Raw genomic sequence first — 19,631 nt, 5'->3', positions numbered from 1 at the left:
ATGGCGACGGCAGGGTCCTGGAAGGTGCGGAGGGAGCACCATGCTGCTCAGGAGGAGGCGGAGAGGATTCTAGTGCTAGAAGAAAGCTGGAGGCCCTGGCCCAGAACACGCAGGACAATCCGAGGTAAGAGCCGAGATGGATGGAAATGCTCCTACTCCAGCTCGGGTGGCAGAGCTGTCGAAGGCCTCCTGGGTCATCTAGTCCAGATGGCGCGTAAGCAGCATTCTCCTCTGCCAGCAGGCCCTCAAGTGTGACACCTATACCCCTTTGGGGTGGGGCCACAGGCACTTTCTGTGACAATGCGGTTCTGGCGGGACCCAACTGAGAGTGCCAATTCAGGACAAATTGCTCAAACAGGGCAGTCACAGCCCAAGGCTGGGGTTTTTCCACCTCTAAGGCAAACCAAACCAGCCAGACTAAGAGGACTTTGGTCTCACCCCACTGGCTAACCGCAAGTCTCACAAGCAATCTCCTTAGACACTCCAGTTTCCCAGTATCACCACCAGTGCCACTCGTTATGGGGACAAATGGTTATGAAAACCAATGCCCCAGTAAAAGAAAATAGGTTCCCTCGATCCCAAAGGACCAAGCCCCAGACCCAGGTCAATATACAAATTAGATTTTATCCACAAATCACGCTGTTGCCAATCCTTTAGAGTCTAAAATCTAAAGGTTTATTCATAAAAGGCAAAAGATAGAGATGAGAGCTAGAATTGGTTAAATGGAATCAATTACATACAGTAATGGCAAAGTTCTTGGTTTAGGCTTGCAGCAGTGACAGAATCAAGTCTCTGGAGTACATCCCCAGCTGGGATGGGTCCTCAGTCCTTTGTTCAGAGCTTCAGTTGTAGCAAAGTCCCTCCAGAGGTAAGAAGCAGGATTGAAGACCAAATGGAGATGAGGCATCAGCCTTTTAAAGTCTTTTCCAGGTGTAAGAACACCTCTTTGTCTTTACTGTGGAAAATTACAGCAAAATGGAGTCTGGAGTCACATGGGCAAGTTCCTGCATACTTTGCTGAGTCACAAGGTGTATTTGCCTTCTCTCCATGGGTCAGTTGTTTAGCTGATGGTCCTTAATGGGCCATCAAGCAGGCTAGGCAGAGCTAACACCTGCTTGTCTGGGATGTTTCCCAGAAGCATAGCATAAGTTTGAAATACAGACAGTACAGAGCCAATATTCATAACTTCAACTACAAAATTGATACACACATACAGACAGAATAATCATAACCAGCCAACCATAACCTTGTCTTAGACACCTCATTTGACCCCCTTTATACAAGATTTGGTGCCACTACAGGACTTTGGTTGCAACCATGTTCTATATGGTCCCAGATTATGCTAATAACGTCACACCTTCCCAGCTGGAGCCTTGCAGTTCCTAAACCCCTCCACTCTACGGTGTGTCGTTGTTACTAAAGCCAGGCCCCAGCAGGCTGGTGGCCTTTTCTCTGCTACGCTTGATCTAATAACACCTGCTCCACGCTCCGTACTTGTCTAGGGGCTTGTGCACGTCTCCCTGCGCTGTCTGTCTGTGTTATTCTGTGGCTGCTCCTACAGCGAAGCCGTTGGGCTTAGATTTCAAATGGCTGCCCCCGAATCACTGCACCGGGTTTGATCCACCACGGCTGCAGGTCAGCTGTATTTAATAACATCCAGCAGGTGTGTCTAAGGTGCCCCTTCGGTCTGTACTGCCTTTCCCCTGGCATTTGCCTGCATAGAGAGCTGCGGAAGAACAAAACCCAGCTGCTGGGTGGGTCTCGCTGGCAGTAGCTGGTCTGAAAATGAATCTAGGAATGAACTCGTGGACTATTTCAGCCTTAACGAAGCTGCCCCCCCAGGGGAACTTTGTTTCCTGGTTAATAAACCGAGCTGGTTGAAAAGTGTCTTTGTGCTTCTCCCATCCTCCGGGAACCTGTTCCTCTGAGTGCAGAACAAACAATCAGTCTCTGCTTCAGTGCCAGACCCTGCGCTACTGACCGGCTCCGCTCACTTTCCTCCTGTGAGGGATGTGCGACCTCTGTTTACAAGGGGGCTGAAAAGAGCGACCCCCAAAATCCTTCCCTGGGAGCCCAGGCAGGAGGAAATTCTCCTGGTGCCTGGGCCCTGATCTGGGGCCAGTGTTTTTACGGGGTAAGCCACAGTCCCTCGGCAAAAGGAAAGAGTTGCCGTGCAACAATCGAACTCATGCCCTGTGGGGTGTAGCTGACCCTCCTTGTAACATGTGATTTACCTGGCCCCAGCGGAGTGTGTCTGACTCACCCTGTCCCACTGGTGCCCCCTGCAGGCTGCCTGGAGTGTGTGAAGCGCCAGCTGTTCCGTGTCGGTGATGACTGGTACTTCCTCTTTTTCCTGGGGGTGATAATGGCGCTGATCAGTTTCGCCATGGATTTCACGGTCTCCAGGCTATCGAACGGTAACTATTGGCCGGTTGTGATCGCTTTCTCTCAGCTGAATACTACGAAGCACCCCGGCCTCTGCAGCGAGTACGGCAGAATGATTATCCGCCTGGGGAAACTGAGGCAGGGAGAGGGGCCGTGACTTGCCCAGTGCCCTACAGGAGGAGGTAGTATTAGAGATGGGATTAGCACTCAGGTGCTTCTGGCCAGGCCTTGGCTTGCACTGTTCCACTGGACGGCTCTCCTGAATGTCCCATAGTCCTTCTGGCCAAAGCTGCTCAGTGGGGGGTTTCTGGACATGGAGTGAATTCTCTCTGTGCTGCTCCTGGCCTCTGCCTACTCAGCACGTAGGAGCCCCACGGCAATGGCCTGTCCTAGGAGTGCACGGGGCGTTCTGCAAGACTGTACTGCAGCATCACTTGAGAGGAAGCTCCTGGCCTGGCTGGTCTCTGTGGGGTTCATTGACTGTGCCATGGGGATGCTGGCCCATGGGGATGATAGCAGAATTCAATGCAGGGTATCACTGGCTGAGCAAACAGCATAAGCTTAGGGAAAGGAGTTGGGTGGGTAGGGCACTGAACTAGGAATCAAGAGCATTGGGTTCCATTCCTGCCACCGACTCACTGCATGACCCTGGGCAAGTTACCCCCTCCCTCCCCTCCACTGCATGGGAACAGCAACACGCCCCCTCCCCGCCACTGGGATCTGTGGCTGGAAAGCAGTCGAGAATTGCCCTGTTCCTTCTGACGCTCCAGTCCGAGGGGATTTGCAGCAGAACCTTAGCAGCCTGCTGACGGGTAAATACACAAAGCTAGAGTCCAGGCCCAGAGGGAAAACTTAGGTTACATTGACACCTAGTGGAGTTTGCATTAGATCAGGCAGCATCCTGGGAGCTCCTTTGTGTATCTCGGTTAATTACTGTCACGCCCAGAGTGCGCTCAGGACGATCCACTCCAGGTGGGCACAGAAATCTAAAAGAGGCTTTTCTCCTCCCCAAGGAATCCATTCCAGATGGAGACAGAAATCCACGTTGTTCTCGTTCTTCCACGTGAAGGAGGGGACAGAGAGTGGGAGAGAGACTGAATTTCTGTGCCCATCTGGAGTGGATTCCAGCAACGCTGGCTGTGCAAACTCCAGGTGGCGCAGCGATTTGCTTACTTCAGCTGCCTGTTCAGTGCAGCCCCCAACTGTTTTCTGGAAGGCAGCAGCTGGGCAGAGCGCTAGGAAAGAGGGATTTGGGTTTCAGATAGGAGAGTGGCATGTGGTCCCAAGAAAGGGCAATAGAAAGAGGGTTCAGATAAAGGATGCCCCACGTATACGACGTATTTCCACAGACCCTCTAGGGCCACTGACATTGATTTTAACATGAAAAGCTTAGAGCACATTGGACACAAGAAACCCTGCGGCCGAACCCATCATAGAGATTGTTCCTACCCCACCCTTTGCTGTTCCTTCTTCCCCTCCCCCCGACTGTCCTATCACAATCCACCGCAGTTTGTTTTGGTGTCATGTTTTTATGTAGGGTAATGTTCCAGGGAACACAGAGTTGGAGGCTGTGGTGAATGAAAGGCGGGAAGAGCATTCAGAGAATCAAAGAGTTAGACACTGTGTAATAAACCCATGGAACTCACTGCCATAGGGTATTAGTGGGGCAAACAACTTGGTAAGATTCACTATTGCACTGGACACATATAAATTAGAATGGAATCTGAAGTTTACACTAGCTGGGGTAAAAAACCAAGCACTGCCAATCCTCATGCTTCAGGGCATAGGGAGATTGTCAGATGGGGGTCAGGAAGAATCTCCCCGTCTTTCTCCAAGGGATGTTATTGTACAGTTAGATGTTTGAATGGGATTAACATCTTCCGTCGGCCACTGAGCACTGTTGGAGAGGGTGAACTGGACTAGCTGGACCAATGATCTGTTATGGTGCGGCAGGAGATGGGATCCCAGAATAGATGGGCCATTGGTATGACCTGGAATGGTGGGAAGTTGGAATAGTTGGACCGTCGCTCTGTTCTGGTGTGTCATATGTGGGCTCTCAGAACAGATGCACAACTGGTCTGTTGTGTTGTGGAGGGAGGCAGGATATTGCACTCGCTAGGCCACTGGTCCATTTTGCTGCATCACTTCCTTCGTCTCTGCTGTACTCGTTTTCTAGCACACAAGTGGCTTTACCGAGAGCTCGGGGATCACTTACTGCTGAAGTACCTGTCCTGGACTATGTACCCGATTGCCCTGTCCGCTTTCTCCACTGGCTTCTCTCAGAGCATCACTCCGCACTCGGGAGGTGAGTCTGATGCGCTCACAGGTCACAGAGGAGCCATCTTATTAATAACAACCATCCCTTTGTCCCATAGCTCCTGGTATCTCTTCTGGAGTCAACTGACTACCCAACCTGATATCAAGTGCTTCAGGGGTGACCCTTCTGTTGCACCGCGGGCTCATGCTGACCGACATCATGATGGGGACAGTGCAGCCCAGTGGGCAGTAGATGCAGTGGTTCTTCCACTTTGGGTGGGGGGTCTTCAGAATGAAACCTTTTGAGAGCTAAGCAGTGGGGGGTTGAGAGCTAAGCAGTGAGGGGTTGGGGTGATGGTTTGGGAGATGGTCCATCAGAAGGTCTATCTCCTAGAGAGTGGTCTACAGAGTGGAGAAAGCTGGAGCCAGATGTGCACATCACAAAAATCCCACGACGGTCAGCACTAAGTGGGTCCCTTGTTGGCCGACACAGCAGACAGGTCAAGGGCTGGAAGGGCCTGGAGAGTGAACTCCCCTCTCGCGCCCCAGGTCAGATGCATTGAAGGGCATTGGCTGGGCTGTGCATGGGAAGTTTGTGCTGCCGCTCCCCATATTGTATGGGCTCAGTGGATAAACAGAGGACTTGAGTCTCCAGGGCTGACCACAGGGAACCTTTGACTGGCTCTCAATGTCAGGTGTGCACAAAGGTCTTTGCCCTATAGCAAGCAACAGATGGCTTATTTTTTTTTTTGTCCCTGGAACCCAACACATGTGGAAGACACCTTGGGTAGAAGCAGAGCATCTCTCTGCTTTTGGATAATCTAGTGGCATCTGGTTTGAATTGCAAGTACCCAACTCAGAATACACCCCCTTGGCCTTGTTGATACTGGGTTCCTGGTTGGCCACTCACTGGAATCCCAGAACTGGAGCTCCAGACATTGCTACCAAATGCCTTCACCTCCGTTAACTCTTGGCTCTCCAAGTGGTTTGCTGGCATTCTGGCGTGTCCTACATTTTTGTGTTTTTCCAGGCTCTGGCATCCCGGAGCTCAAGACCATTCTCACCGGAGTCATGCTGGAGGAGTACCTGGCCATTAAAAACTTTGGAGCCAAAGTGGTGGGGCTGACCTGCACCCTCGCGTGTGGGAGCACCATATTCCTCGGCAAAGTCGTAAGTGTCCCCCGCTCGGTCTCGTGGCTGAATGAGGTTGAGGAGACGTTTTGGTTGCTGGTTCCTCTTGAGGGACCAGGCCGGTGTAGGCCATCGGGGATAGTATAGAAAGTACAGAAAGGAGACTGGGTGAGAGCCCCATGCTCCCTACAAGGGACTCTTCCAAATCTTGGGAGGGAGATGAAGTCAAAAGGTGCTGGGGTGTCCCAAGGAGGGCTAGATCCACAGCTTGTGCAAATCCATTGACATCAGTGGGATGATGCTGATGTACACCAGCTGGGAATCTGACCCTGATTCAGGGCACCCGAGCGATCTTTAGCTGTCTGATATCTGAGGGCGTGTTTCAGTCAGGTTGCGTCAACAGATTCCAAGTCCGGCGAGAGACGGGAATCTCCAGATATACATGCAAAGAACCCGAGGGCCGTTCTGGGTCTGAGAACGGGTGTGTCTGTAACATGCTCAAGAGCCTCTCCTCTCTGAGCAGCAAACAAATGGAGATTGAAACCGTCCAGTGGATGAGCAGCAATGGCGGGCGGATGGGGATTAGTGGGGCAGTGGCACTTAAGGTTGATTTTTCCAAGTGACCTAAAATCCACCTGCTTACTTGGGTTGACCTGAAGATTGCTGTACCTTGGGGTTTGGCTAGTGGTCCAGATCTGAGGTCAGCCGAGCAAGGATTGAGATACAGCCCCCCCACCCGCCCCTAGAGAATGAAATGAAAATGATCAACTATAAGCTTTAGAAACTCGAAGGATGTTTTGCCACTGGCTGCATGAGACCTCCAGCGTGTCTCCTAAACTGAAATCCCCTGTAACAACACCAGTTTTCCTTCCGCACATTAAAGACAATCGTGCCGTCTAGTGGCTGGAACGCACAGAGGCGAGTGCTTCTCCATCGGCTCAAGTGGCAGAGGTCTGTGTCTTTTGGGCTGCAAGGAGCAGGGTTCTAGCCCTGGTTCCTCAGGTAACTGCCCGTTGTTGGCAGATGTGAATTGAACGCTGATCTGGGCGGCAGTAGGGGGATCGGAGAAGTCATTGCCGCAGGAGGTCATCTCTTGAGACCGTCTGATCTCACGGGCTTTCCAGCCTGCTTTCTCGCCCCAGGCGATTCAGGTGACCAGCTGGGGCCAGATCCACACCTTGTGTTGTCACTGCACCGATGGCAGCAGGTTACACCTCGCTCAGTTGGGCCGTGGCCCCTTTGGGGGTTTCTCTCCATGCAAACCACTGAGCACCCAACTCCTCCTCTCGTCCAGGGCCCCTTCGTGCACCTCTCCAGCATGATCGCAGCGTATTTAGGAAAGATCCGAACGTCTGTGGTTGGGGAGTATGAGGTAAGGCGGAGAATGGGGCGGCCGCCTGCTGGTGAGAGGAGAGGGGACTCGGGGAGGGGGGTCAGACACCCCGATCCCTTCTCCCCAGGGTTGCCCTTATCGGCTGGTCCCTGCTGGCAGTGTAGTGGGGCTCCCTGCGCGTGCTAGAGTCTGAGGCAAACCACCCTGCTCTGTGTGTGTCTACGTTCCAGAACAAAAGCAAGCAGACGGAGATGCTGGTGGCAGCCGCTGCTGTTGGAGTCGCGACCGTCTTTGGGGCTCCCATTAGCGGTAAGAGTGGAACTGGCCCGGCCCGGGGGGCGGCAGGGGTGGGGACCATGTCACATGCTGGGGGAGTGTGTGGTGTCTCCCCCCACCAGCTGGGTCACAGAGCAGAGGTTCCCGAACTTTTCTTATTGCGTTGTACCCCCCGGCGGAGCTACCACCGGCTGCCCATGTGCCCCCTGCCAGAGCTACCACCGGCTGCCCCCGTACCCCCCGCCGGAGCTACCACCGGCTGCCCATGTGCCCCCTGCCGGAGCTACTACCGGCTGCCCCCGTACCCCCCTGCCAGAGCTACCACCGTCTGCCCCCGTGCCCTCTGTTGGAGTTACCACCAGCGGCCTGCTTCCCCTTCCCCTTCTCATCACTGATACTTTGTGTGTTCTTCTTAGCACCACCTGTCTTTAGCCACCTGTCCATATTTCACTGTTACGTACAGAGATAGTTACAATGTGACGTATACAACCGAACCCCCCCCTCCAAGTTCAGTTAGACTGGACTGTTGCTGGGCAACTGAACCCACATTGCATGGTGATTGGAGGGGAGGGCTCTATACATCCGTGTCGCTGTGTATCTGTGTTCTCATTGGTACATCTTGAAATAAATGACCTACCGTGTTTTATATAACGAATTGCCACAGAGTTTTAAAGCTCCCGCGTACCCCCAGGGGTATGCGGACCACCGTTTGGGAACCCCTGACATAAAGGATAACAGCCTTCTATTGGTGCTAGCTAACAGAGGATCTCACATGGTCAAAATCTGTTCTTTGGGGCTGAACATCTTGGCTTCCAACCCTGCTGTCGAACAATACAACAGCCCTCGCCCCAACTGGCTCTGCTCTGCCCCTCTCTGTTCCCATTTGTGCTCCTTGCCAATTTCCCTCCTACCTTTCCTATAAGGCCGGTGCGTTTGAACCCAGCAGGGAGGTAGGAATTCACCTCCTGTTGTCTTCACACCCTTTCTGCTATTGCTAAATGAATAGCAATTGATCCTGTTACCGTGGCGAGTCAGTAACTCAGAACAAAATGGCACCCTGGCAGAAGCTGGGTGCACAGACAGGCATTGGGATGGGGAGATCTTGTCATGTCTGCCCTGAACTGCGTATGGGAATACCCAGAAGAGAGTTCCCAGGAAGGTGAGATGTCCCCTAAGAAGGAAAACCAGGTGGCAAAACCATGATGAGCCTGCCTGGAAAACCAGGGAAATGTTTCTATGTGTATTAGCTTCTGTAAAACCCCTTTTAAAATTCAGCTGGACAAATTTTAATGTGGGTCCTTTGAGGAGAAGAGCTCAGAACTGAGATCTCCAGCAGCAGCAGGCGGAAACAATGTCCCCGCTGGAATGTCTGTCACTAGATGCAGGGTAGATTCGGAGCTATCCAAGGGCCTGCTCCAAAGGCCTTTGATGTCAATGGAACGACTCTCCATGGAGCTTTAAATCAAGCCCGTCTTGCATTGCTATGTCTCCAGTGCTGTGTTTTCCCCCTACTCTGACAGCAGCTATGTATTGCTCAGCCTAAGGGACTTGATGACAAAGAAAGAACAAATATAAAGTCTCCAAGGGTCAGCGCGCACAGGGCCTTGCTCTATAACATCAGCACTGAGACGTGAAATTGGGCAGTGGTCTCACAGCAGCCTCACAGGAGTTGGGGGACTCCTCTGCACTTCAAAGATCAGCATCTCCTCTCCCTCATGTAACACTGTCGTGGGTGGTGCCGGAGGTGGAGGAGTCTAAGTGGCCTCTTTGTGAATGGCCCAGACTCCTGGTGTGAGGATCTGGGCCCTTGCTGCTGTATGTTTTCCCCAGGGTGTAAAGTTTAACAAGCACTTGAGAGTTTGCCAGGAGATAAGACACAAGCACCTGTAGGCATCCAGCTCCCCCAGGGCCTGCTCAGATGCCAAACGCGAGTTCTCGCCTCTCATCTGCCACCCTAGTAACCTGAGACCTCTTTTCCCAGGGGTCCTGTTCAGCATTGAGGTGATGTCATCCCACTTCGCGGTCAGGGACTATTGGAGGGGCTTCTTCTCTGCCACCTGCGGAGCCTTCATGTTCCGCCTGCTCGCCGTCTTCAACAGTGAACAAGGTACAGGGACGAGTGAAGGGAAGGTCAAACCACACATGGGTATCCGTGTGCACAGCTGGGCTGCCCCATCACTGAAATATCCCTCCTCCAGGCTACCGGTCCTACCGCCTTGTGTTGGGAGCCTATGAGATAAGCAGCATCAGGCTGGGTCAGAACTTGGAAGTGAGACCTTGGCTGGGAGGTTGCCTCAGGAGCTACAGCTACTTAGTGCAGAGTTATTCTGCTGATTCACGCTGACAATCAGATCGGGTGGATCCTATTAGTTCCAGCTCCGCAATATCTAAGGGACGAGAGTCCTCTTTAAAACAGAAGGAACAAGGGGAAGGGACTGTAGAGAACTTGTAAGGACAAACCTGATATTCTGGCTCAAATCCATCTCAGCTAGTTACATTCTATCTTACTATATACCTCCTGCACTTTGCATACAGTATTCTCCTCTTCCTACCCAAAAGTGGTGTGTGTGTGTGTGCTTTTGTCATGTGCTGTTAAACAGCTGCTGTGCCCAACCCCAGAAGTAGCTGCATTTTAATGGTGGTTGAAAGATTCCTTTGTAAAGCAGTCTGTAGTTGGCAGAGTGCTTGCTATCCTTCGGGATGAAAGGTGCTCCATTCAGGCAGAACGGCATTTCTTTTTTCTTTTTTTAAACAAAACCCTGGATCAGAAAAGAATTCATCTTTCCCCTGACTGAGGTCAGAACAACCCAGCAAAAGACACTGATCTTTGAAAGCAGACTGGCAGGCTCTAGGCTGAATTTTGGTCCCGTATCCTGCTAAAATCAGCTCATTAATAGTGCATGATGCATCTTTTATGTCCTGGATGCTTCTGACAGAACCATGGTCTGGACCCCGGCGGTGCAACATGTCTGAACATGGCCCTACTCTAAAAAAATGGATAAAGCCACCTGTAGCGCTGGCCAAAAGCATTCCAGGCAGACTTAATGAGGCTCATATTTGCAGCATTGAAACTGAAATGACTCTGCCAGCCCAGACTCTAACAGCTGTTTGTTCGCAACATAAAAGCACCAGCCATTTGGCATGACTGGCCGCCGTTGGTGCCACCACAGGTCAGGGTTGAGCTGCATCGGCAGAGCCGTGTCTGTGGACTGGAACAGGGGGCTGAGATGCGGGGGCTGCAGGTCACAGCTGAGGTGCCTGGGAAGAGCTGTGTGTGGGCAGACTGCAGAGCCCCAGATGTGTTTCTGTCTCCCGCCGTTTTATGAGCATCAAACGTCACCTCATTTCTCCCCTTGCCTTTAAACCGTCAAAGAAAAGGCCAGAGTCTGAGTCACACCGAAATGATCAGTTTAGAGACCCAACGGGAGGGGGGAGGGGGAAGTGCCCGATGCTGCTAGCATGTCTTAGGACTGGAGGCTGTGAGATGCCAGCTCTGGAAATCCAAAGCAGCCAGCCAAGCTAACCCCCAACACTGGCTGGCTTGGGCTGGTGCCTTAGCGGCAGAGCCGTGCTCTGAGAACCCGTCCGTGGGGCCTGGGGAAGAAGGAGAGCTGGTGGCATCCCCCCGACACGTGGCTGGGAATCCTCTTCCACTGGTGGGGCGGGCTCTTCCGGGCGGTGGGTCAGCAGGTACCGTTCTTTGCTGCACAGGTGGGGATGCAAATATCACGTCACCATGGAGGCTGGGTTCTGGTTTGCCCCCATCCCAGCACCACTCGGGCCAGTCCGCTGGCACAGTCCGGCTGCTGCCGCCACCACTGGAATCTGTGATATACACTCAGCTCCCTATTGGCTAATCAGGGGCACCAGAACGGGGGGGGGCCAGTGGCCATGGCCCCCCCTTTTGACCAGCCGTAAGAGCAAGCGATGGGGAAGAGGGGGCAGAGAAGAGCAAGAGGGTGGCGGGGTCTTGGAGGGAAGGGGGTGTGAGCGCAGGGGCTCGGGGGGAAGGGGCAAGACAGGGATTGGGCCACGGGTCGGACACCTATGGCCCTCCCTACTTTTAGGGCCCTTCCGCCGCTCCTGTGGCTAATGCTAATAGAACTGGAGGGCGCGTGTTGAATTGGCCTGGGGTGTCCGTGGTTGTGACTTTTGACTCTTTCTCTCAGAAACCATCACTGCTCTATTCAAGACCAGTTTTAAGATTGATTTCCCCTTTGATCTCCCAGAGACGTTCTTCTTCATGGTGCTTGGGTAAGAGCAGGCCCAGTCTCGTCTGTTTTTCTTTTGTTCGGTGCAGAGGTGTCACTTTCCAAGGAAGGGGGGTGTCACGGAGTCCCCGGGCGATACTTTGGAACTGCTCCCCACAAAGCCAGTCAGGACTTTGGGGAGCCTCCTCTCCCATGGAGCAGACTGTCTTCAGGGCACGAAGCTCACACGGCTTCACCTTCCTGGGTCTGACCTTGGAGCATTCAGCATATGCCCCTCTGTGCGCTTCCCACAGCGAGTCCGCTCAGGCGGGGTCCTGGGGAAGCCAGAGGGTCCTGCACCCCCACTTCGCAGTCAGACGTGACTCTTAGCCAGCCAGTAAAACAGAGGTTTATTAGATGACAGGAACACGGTCTAAAACAGAGCTTGTAGGTACAGAGAACGGGACCTCTCAGCCGGGTCCATTCTGGGGCCCAGCGAGCCAGACAACCCCCGTCTGCCCTCACTCCCCGTCCCCAGCCAGCTCCAAACTGAAACCCCCTCCAGCCCCCCCTCCTCTGGCCTTTGTCTCTTTCCCGGGCCAGGAGATCACCGGATCTCTTTGTTCACCTTTAGCTATTCCCTTGCAGGGGGGAAGGGCCCGGGCCATTAGTGGCACCCACACAGAATTCAGAGGAAACATTAAGAACAGTCCCATTTCGTCACAGGGGGACAGCCCAGGGGGATAGCTTGCTGCCCTGGGGCCTGGCCAACGGCCGCTGTGGGCAAGTTACTGAGGCAACACTCTGCCATCTGTACAACGGACACACGAGCAGCGCCTACCGCACCGGGTGTGTGAGGGTGAAATCTATTAAGAGCTGGGAGGTGCTGTAGATAAAGTCACTAGCCAAACCTAGGAATAGCTACATTCCTGATCTCTTTATGCTACGGCATGAATATGCCTGGCAATGAAATCACCATGTGTGCAGACCTCCGGCTGTCCTGGAGGATGCAGGCTGCTCTCGGGGGAGAAGTGGGGGGTAATTCCTGCTTTTCGGTCTCTTCTCTCGGCAGGGGGATCTGTGGGATTCTAAGCTGTGCGTATCTCTTCTGTCAGCGCTGGCTCCTGGGATACGTCCGGAGGAACACGGTCACCGCCAAGCTGCTGGCGACAGAGTAGGCGTTCTGGAGGGAGGGGCGTTCTTGGGAGTGGGGGCTGTTCCCAAGGTGCAGCAGGACGGGAGGCGTGCAAGCCGTGTGTGTGGCCGAAGATTTTCTCTGCCCTGGCCCTGTCGTCTTGTCCCTCCAGCCTCCGCCCCCTCCGTGCTGCGCTGGATGTCACCTCCCACCGCATCCGTCCTGGTCCCCAAGAGGCACCGGCACCTGCCACCTATTTGTTCCCTCCTAACCAGCCATTGGCAGCGAAGGCTCCATGTTGGAGCGTTCTCGGCATGCTCGGCTCCTGCGCTGCCCACAAGAGGAAGGTTTGTCTCCTCCGCCTCTGCTGCAGGAGGGAAAGGAAACCTCCCTCCTGCTCCAGAACCTTTGCTGGCTTTTCACCCTAGGGGAGAATTCATGGGCCCATTGCTGCTTGGCAACCCAGCCTGTGTGACCCGCCCTCTCCCTGACCGTCCCTTTCCCCTGTCATTCAGAGAGCCCCATTCCAGGGTCGCCGGGTGATGTTACATGTCACTGATCTGCCTTTTTCAGCAAGCCCATTTATTCCTCCCTGGTGGCCCTCCTGCTCGCCTCCATCACATTCCCTCCCAGCCTGGGGCACTTCATGGCATCCAGGGTAAGTACTGGCCTATCTTGGGATCCCCTCGCCTGTTCTCTGACCAGTGGGGATCTAAGCACTCACTCCAGGGTGGAGAGCAGGGGCCTTTCTCAACCAGCTCTGAAAGACGGGCCACACTGAGGAGAGACAAACTCCCCCCTTCCTGGGGTCTGGCTTTACTAACAAAGTAAATTATCTTCTCACTGAAGTCCAGCTCCAACCTTCTCCCCAGGCTTGGCTGCACCTATGGCTCCTCTCTCCAGACTCCTCAGCCCACACCCTACGTCCTCTCTGCCTCCCACCCAAGATCCCTCTGGCAGGGCAGCAGTCCCCGGAAGCCTGTATTTTCCCTCAGTCTGGTCTTCCAGGCTTAATACAGCTGGTAGGTGTAGCAGGCTGGGGCCAGTTGTACACCTTCACTCTACTGACCTCTGTGGAGCTACTCCTGATTTTCCCCCTTGTGGGTGACAAGAGAATCAGACTGTGTCTGAGCACGATAGTGATTCACAGCATCTCCTCCTCCTGTGCAGGGAAGTGCTTAGACCTGTCTTCTCCTTTCCCAGCTCAGCATGAAGGAGCTTCTCACCTCCCTCTTCGACAACCAGACGTGGGGCCTTCTGTCCCAGAACACATCGCTAGCCAGGCCTCCTCAAGTCGACCCTGAAAACCTGTGGCTTGAGTGGTGGGAGCCCAGCATCACCATCTATGGCAGCCTGGCGCTCTTCCTGGTGATGAAGGTATTGGCCCCGTTGAGGTCTCCGTGAGATTGGGTACCATGGGTCTGATTCTACAGGAACCTCAGTGCTCTGGGGAGTCAGGAGCCCCTTGCTGGATCACCCCCTAGGTCCTTCAGGGGGAGCCAAGAACATGCAGCCTCATGGAGCAGAGATGGGAGAGGAAAGTCAAGGACCCAGTGGAGTCTGATAGGGGATACAAGGTGGCAGCACCTGTGCGTAACCAGAGGGCTCCAAGGTTGTGCCATGTGCACTGGATGGAGGGGAAGTGCCCTCGTGAAGGGCCTAGGAGGAGAAGTCTCTGGTTCCTGTTGGGGAAATGTCCCGGTTACTCTTGTGTGATTCAAGGGGAAGTGTAGCCAGCAACTCCTGTGCTCCCTCTCTGTGTCTTCTGGCAAGGACCTGAGGGCCAGAAGAACCTGATCTCCCATGTAATGTTTGGCCAGGTCAGCTGAGACCAGCTCAGCACAGCTCCTCCTCGCCAGTCCAGGGGAAGGCTTCCTTTTGGGTCCCTTGGCAGAGCTATCACCTCTGGGCGATGAGGGTCTGGCTGTGAACCCTGACGTGGTAACGTGCAGGGTGTATGTGCAGAGCACGGCCTACTGCTGGATGGAGGACTCTGCAAACTGGTTTGGTGCCTGGACCCCCACCCCCACCATCGCGGGCTAGGGATGGCTGGAGTGGGTGCACGTGGGTGGATCTCACTCGCTCTTGCTCTCTCGTTCGTTCAAGTTCTGGATGCTGATCTTGGCCACCACCATGCCGATGCCAGCTGGGTACTTCATGCCGCTCTTTGTATACGGTGAGACCGCTTCGCCCTGCCCTTGCACCCATTTCTGATTGGACCCTTTGAGTGTCCTTATTACCATAACAGGGAATAAGGGCTGCCAATTGGACCAGCCCTTTGCCACTCAGAGCTCAGAGGATCTCTCGACACGCAGAGCCCTTGGAAAGGGGAAAACAGCAAGTGCTTAGACCAGCAAGATCCACCCCGGGCTCCTGGGAACTTTGGTTCCTGCTCCAGTGGCACGTACACTCGACAAGTCCTGGGCATTTGCGCTTCTGTCCCAGAGGGGCCCACTGGGAGGTGGGAACGTGAGTCCCTGACCTTTAGATCAGAGCGGCTGGATTCCAGTGGGGAATGTTTTCCCAGGCGCTGCAATCGGGCGTTTGGTGGGGGAAGTGGTGGCCGTTCTCTTCCCCCAGGGTATCCAGTCGGACGGCATCGTTAACACCATCACTCCGGGAGGCTACGCACTGGCCGGTAAGTCTCTAGCACGTGACCTCAACTCAGGAGCCTGGCGACAGGCTTCGACTAACGAATGGGGCTGCAGCGGTAGGTGCCTTTGCAGGGGGGCTCCAGAATTTAGTGTATTGCCCCATGTTTCCGGGTGGTCTCCAGGATGCTTCTGTCTTCCCCCATTCTCCAGCTCAGGGGGGGCTGGACACAGCTCCGCTCCATCATGGCTTGCATGGCCTGACCGCCAGAGAGAACGATGCAGGAGGATCCGGGAGCCGGACACGAGCACCCTGGCAGACCCACCCCTCCCGCCCCATGTGCGGGGCAGCACCGGGAGGTCATTGCCCTTTGTATTGTCCTTCTGGCAGGGGCGGCAGCGTTTTCGGGCTCGGTCACCCACACCCTGTCCACTGCCCTGCTGGCCTTTGAAGTGACCGGGCAGATCGCCCATATCCTGCCCGTCATCCTGGCTGTGCTGGTGGCCAACGCTATAGCCCAGAAGTTCCAGCCTTCCTTCTACGACGGCACCATCATCGTGAAGAAACTGCCCTATCTGCCCCGGATCAGGAGCCGACACATCGGGTGAGCCCCTGGGGAGACGCTGCTGCCGCCTGCTGCCCCTCGGAGGGGCGTCTCCGCCGGCCTGGCGCTGGGTTGGCGGGGGTGCAAGAGGGGCAGGTTAGGCAGCCAGCTAGAGCCGGAGGGGATGGAGCCCCCCACCACCGCTGCTGGGTAGCGAATGCAGCGCCTGGCACAGAGGCAGAGCTGAGGCTGGAGAGTGGCCCTGGCGTACCGTGGGTTAACAGATCAACCACAGGGTCCTCAACTCCCACGGCCATCCCTGCATCAGTCTTTGGTTCCTGGCTCTGGCTTACCCCAGCCCCCCAAAGGCCTCGGTGCAGGGTCAGAGGAGAGCGCTCTCCTCTTTGCCCTGGCTGACCCTCGGCCCTTCCACCCCCAGCTCCTTCAGCGTGACCACTCGCCAGTTCATGAACTCCCACTTTGCAGTCCTGGCCAAGGGCGCCAGCTTTGAGGAGGTCCTCAGAGTCGTGACCTCTACCGACGACCTGGAGTACCCCATTGTGGAGAGCACAGGTACCGCGCCACCCCGCGCCCGGAGGCGGGGCCACGGGTCTGCTGGCCCTTCCACTTCCCTCTGTCCCCCAGCCCCATGGCCATCTCTGTCTCTCCTTCCTTCCCCCCGCCCCTCTCCCTTTCCCCTGAAGCTGGGCCCTGCTGCCCCAGGCAGCGAGAGACAGACTCGCTTCCTAGTCTGGCAGGGATGGAGCACCTGGAATGGTTCCCTTTGATTGACGTGGCTGGCGTTTCTCCTTGCTGCTGAGGGCCCTGGGCTGGAAGGGTGGGAGCAAACCGGTGACATGAGCAGCCTTACCTTGGCAGAGGAGCAGCCGTGGCTTAACAGAGCCTGTGGCCGGGAGCTGCCTCCCTGGATGCAACCCCCGTGGTGGGCAGAGATGTGCCATCAGCCTGGGCCCATGACCATGCAGTGGTCAACCTGTGCCAGGGATCTGAGCTGCCCTTCCAGTTCCTCCTCCCATCTCCTGTCTCCTTCCCCCCTAGAGTCTTTGATGCTGGTGGGCATGGTGCAAAGAACCGAGCTGGTCAGGTACCTCCAGACCCACGATGAAGCCAAGCCGTCCCCCCAGGAGCCAGGGGAGAAGGTAGGTTCAGAGCACTCATCCCCCTGCTGCCCACACGGCCCCGGGAGAGCCCCTCCAGCCAGCAGCTCTTAGCACAGAGCGGGTGTAGGTGTTGGGGAACCAGTGTCCGGCCGGACCTGGGAGGGAACTGGTGAGATCCCTGGCCTAGAGGCTGCGGGTCGCCCCCTCCATCCGGTCAGCCCCACCTTAGAGCCTCTTCCCTTCTCATCGCTTCAGCCCACGAGTGATGGGCGAGGCTCTTCGGTCCCGGCAGCCCGGGCCGGATTGTTCAGTGCAGTCCATTCGAGCGCTTGCTCCAGTCTAGCGAGGGCCGGGCAGGTGGTCACCATGGGTCAGCCCCAGTTTCCTTCCGAGACCGTTGGGTGGCTCCATGTCGCACCCGTGGCCCTCCCGGAGCTGCACCCCCTCGGAGAGACAGTGCCTCAGGCTGCGATGTGCTGACACCGAGGCCACATCCCCAGAGACGCCGGCCTTGCGGGGGCGTTCAACCCTACCCCGATATCACCGCTGTCACCCTGCTGAGACCACACCCACTGCCGAGGCTCTGCCCTCTTAAGGGGGCAGCACCTTGCAATTCGTAAGGTATCCGACCGCAAAGGCACTTGGCCGAGTCCTGTCCCCGTGGGAGGCAGCGCGTGGGTGGGACACGCCCCTGAGAGCGCTCTACGAAAGCGGTGCCACTGCCATGGCCTGTCAGTGCCCACCCCCCGCTGTCTTCCCCGACAGCCTCGCTCCAACGGGACGCTGGGGGACGACTGCACCATCGAGCCAATCACCCTCCAGCTGTCACCTTGGACATCCCTGCACCAGGTAACGCGGCGGGAAGAGGGCCTGGGAGGAAGGGCTCTGGGGAGAGGCCAGGCCTGGCAGGAGCGACGGGTCTAACAAGGATCAGACTGGTTGCAGAAGCAGCAGCCTGGAAGCGGCAGCTGACAAACCATCCAGGGGTGCCAAAGGCTATCGAAATCCAGCCCCAGGCCATGCTTGTGTCTGCCCCCCTACCTGTCCTCCGGCTGTCAGTCCCTTGAATTAGCGCCGTGTAACCAAGAGCGTCTGTTCAGGCGGAGATGAGCACCAGCCACGTGCTAAGACCTGGTGCATTGGTTGCTTGTCCACGTGAGCTTTGGTCACCATGGCATGAATGTGGTATAAAGACCCAGCTAGATGGATCGGATGCAGCGAGAGAGACAGGAAGGGTCTGGGCCAGCTGCCCACATGCCCCTCAGTGTTACAAAGTTCTGATTCCAGCCGGGATTTGTTTTATTACGTGGGCTCCGTGTCCTCTGCAGGGGCCGCTCCCTGCACGGTTCGCAGCAGAGGAGGCTGGACGCCCTGAACTCCCCTGGGGAGGGTACACGAGGGCGCAATGGGGGCGTCCCAGGGCCCTGCTACCCTTGGGCAGCTCCAGGCTTGTGTGGGCCCTGCCAACTCCACGTGAGGAGGGAACCGTCGGGCGCAGGGGGGCGGGAGGGCTCGGCCGAGAACGGGGCGGCGCTGCCCTGCCACGTCACACTCGCCCTCCTTCCCTTCCAGGCTCACAACCTGTTTGAACTGCTGAACCTGCAGCGTGTCTTCGTCACGTCCTTGGGGCGGGTCGTCGGGGCCGTCTCTCGGAGCGAGGTAGGGGCTGGGGCCAGCCAGGACTCGGGGCTGGGAGAGAGCTGCCTGCGGGGGACGGCCAGGGGCTCCAGGACCCATCCTGGATTGGGAAAGGAATGGGCATTGAGGAGGTGACTTAATGGCTATCGAGTCCCCGGGGCGGGGAGGAGCACGGAGCCAGGCGGGGGCACAGCCTTGCCCACCTGCCGCTTTCTCTTCCAGATGAAGAAGGCGATTGAAGACCTGGCAAATCCGAAGACGTTGAAGTGAGCGATTCGGAGCCTGGGAGAGCAGCCCCTTCCCCCTCCTATGCGGCGGAGCGTGGGACGGGGGATCGCGCTGGGGCACTGAGATCTCAGCAGCAGGGGGGCGGTGCTGGCAGGGGTCTCCCCAATTATTTTTTTGCAAATGGAAATGGATTTGAAAGCTCCCCCGCCCTTCCTGCTCCCGCCGCAAGGAGCCACGGTTGTGAGAGCAGAGGCAACACCTGGACCTCTCTGGCCCGGGGAGCCTGCCAGCTGCTGGCAGCCCTCGCCCACCCTGGAGACACAACAACACACAGCTACCCAGGGACAAACAACGTGGCCCACAGACTGTCAGCGCCGAGGGCAAGCCAAGGCTGCAATGTGAAATGTGCATGCGCCATCCTGAATTTAGTGCCTGCCGCCCTGTCGGGGCCGGGCCCAGCGGGACAAGAGTCTGCTACTTAGCAAGCCCTAGAAGAGACGCTCCTTGAGCTGAAGGGGCTTGTGCTTCGGGCAGTGAAAGGCCCCGGCTCCTGCCGTGTACGTCTGGGTTCGTCACAGACCTGCCTGCGTTGGATTCTCCTGTAACGTGACGTGCTGCCTTTGCTATGCAATCGCTCCCTAACTGCAAGGGGGCAGGTTAAGCCAGGAACAAGCCCTGAAGAGCCAGACCACCCCTTGCCTGTCCCTAGAGGAAGGTCCTAGGTCAGCCCCAGGGCAGCCAGCAGGGCCGGCTCTAGGCACCAGGCACCCAAGCTGGTGCTTGGGGCGGCACCTGGAGGGGG

At 56.2% G+C, this 19,631-nt stretch overlaps 1 protein-coding gene across 1 annotated transcript; it reads left to right on the top strand.

Moving 5' to 3' along the window:
* On the top strand, positions 1–18,871 carry CLCNKA (chloride voltage-gated channel Ka). Its single transcript, XM_024206420.2, has 19 exons — positions 1–124; positions 2,289–2,417; positions 4,562–4,690; positions 5,672–5,811; positions 7,067–7,144; positions 7,336–7,414; positions 9,363–9,488; positions 11,551–11,635; positions 12,644–12,745; positions 13,280–13,364; positions 13,910–14,083; positions 14,813–14,882; positions 15,234–15,344; positions 15,689–15,902; positions 16,282–16,415; positions 16,902–17,002; positions 17,729–17,812; positions 18,536–18,622; positions 18,824–18,871. Exons 1-19 carry the CDS (start codon positions 1–3, stop codon positions 18,869–18,871), a joined length of 2,100 nt encoding a protein of 699 aa, XP_024062188.1.
* Positions 18,872–19,631: the final 760 nt, after the last annotated feature.

The sequence above is a fragment of the Terrapene carolina genome, unplaced genomic scaffold, assembly GCF_002925995.2.
Source record: "Terrapene carolina triunguis isolate 2854851 unplaced genomic scaffold, T_m_triunguis-2.0 Scaffold714, whole genome shotgun sequence".
NCBI classification, from domain to species: domain Eukaryota; kingdom Metazoa; phylum Chordata; order Testudines; family Emydidae; genus Terrapene; species Terrapene triunguis.
The sequence above is the reverse complement of the archived record's forward strand: the minus strand, read 5'-3'. Positions and strand labels throughout refer to the sequence as shown.

Bases quoted from the DNA above. Each gene is read 5' to 3' on its own strand.
- CLCNKA (XM_024206420.2), top strand. From the start codon at position 1: ATGGCGACGGCAGGGTCCTGGAAGGTGCGGAGGGAGCACCATGCTGCT. The intron at 4,691-5,671 runs GTGAGTCTGATG...GTGTTTTTCCAG, and splicing joins CATCACTCCGCACTCGGGAG to GCTCTGGCATCCCGGAGCTC. The intron at 11,636-12,643 runs GTAAGAGCAGGC...TTCTCTCGGCAG, and splicing joins TTCTTCTTCATGGTGCTTGG to GGGGATCTGTGGGATTCTAA.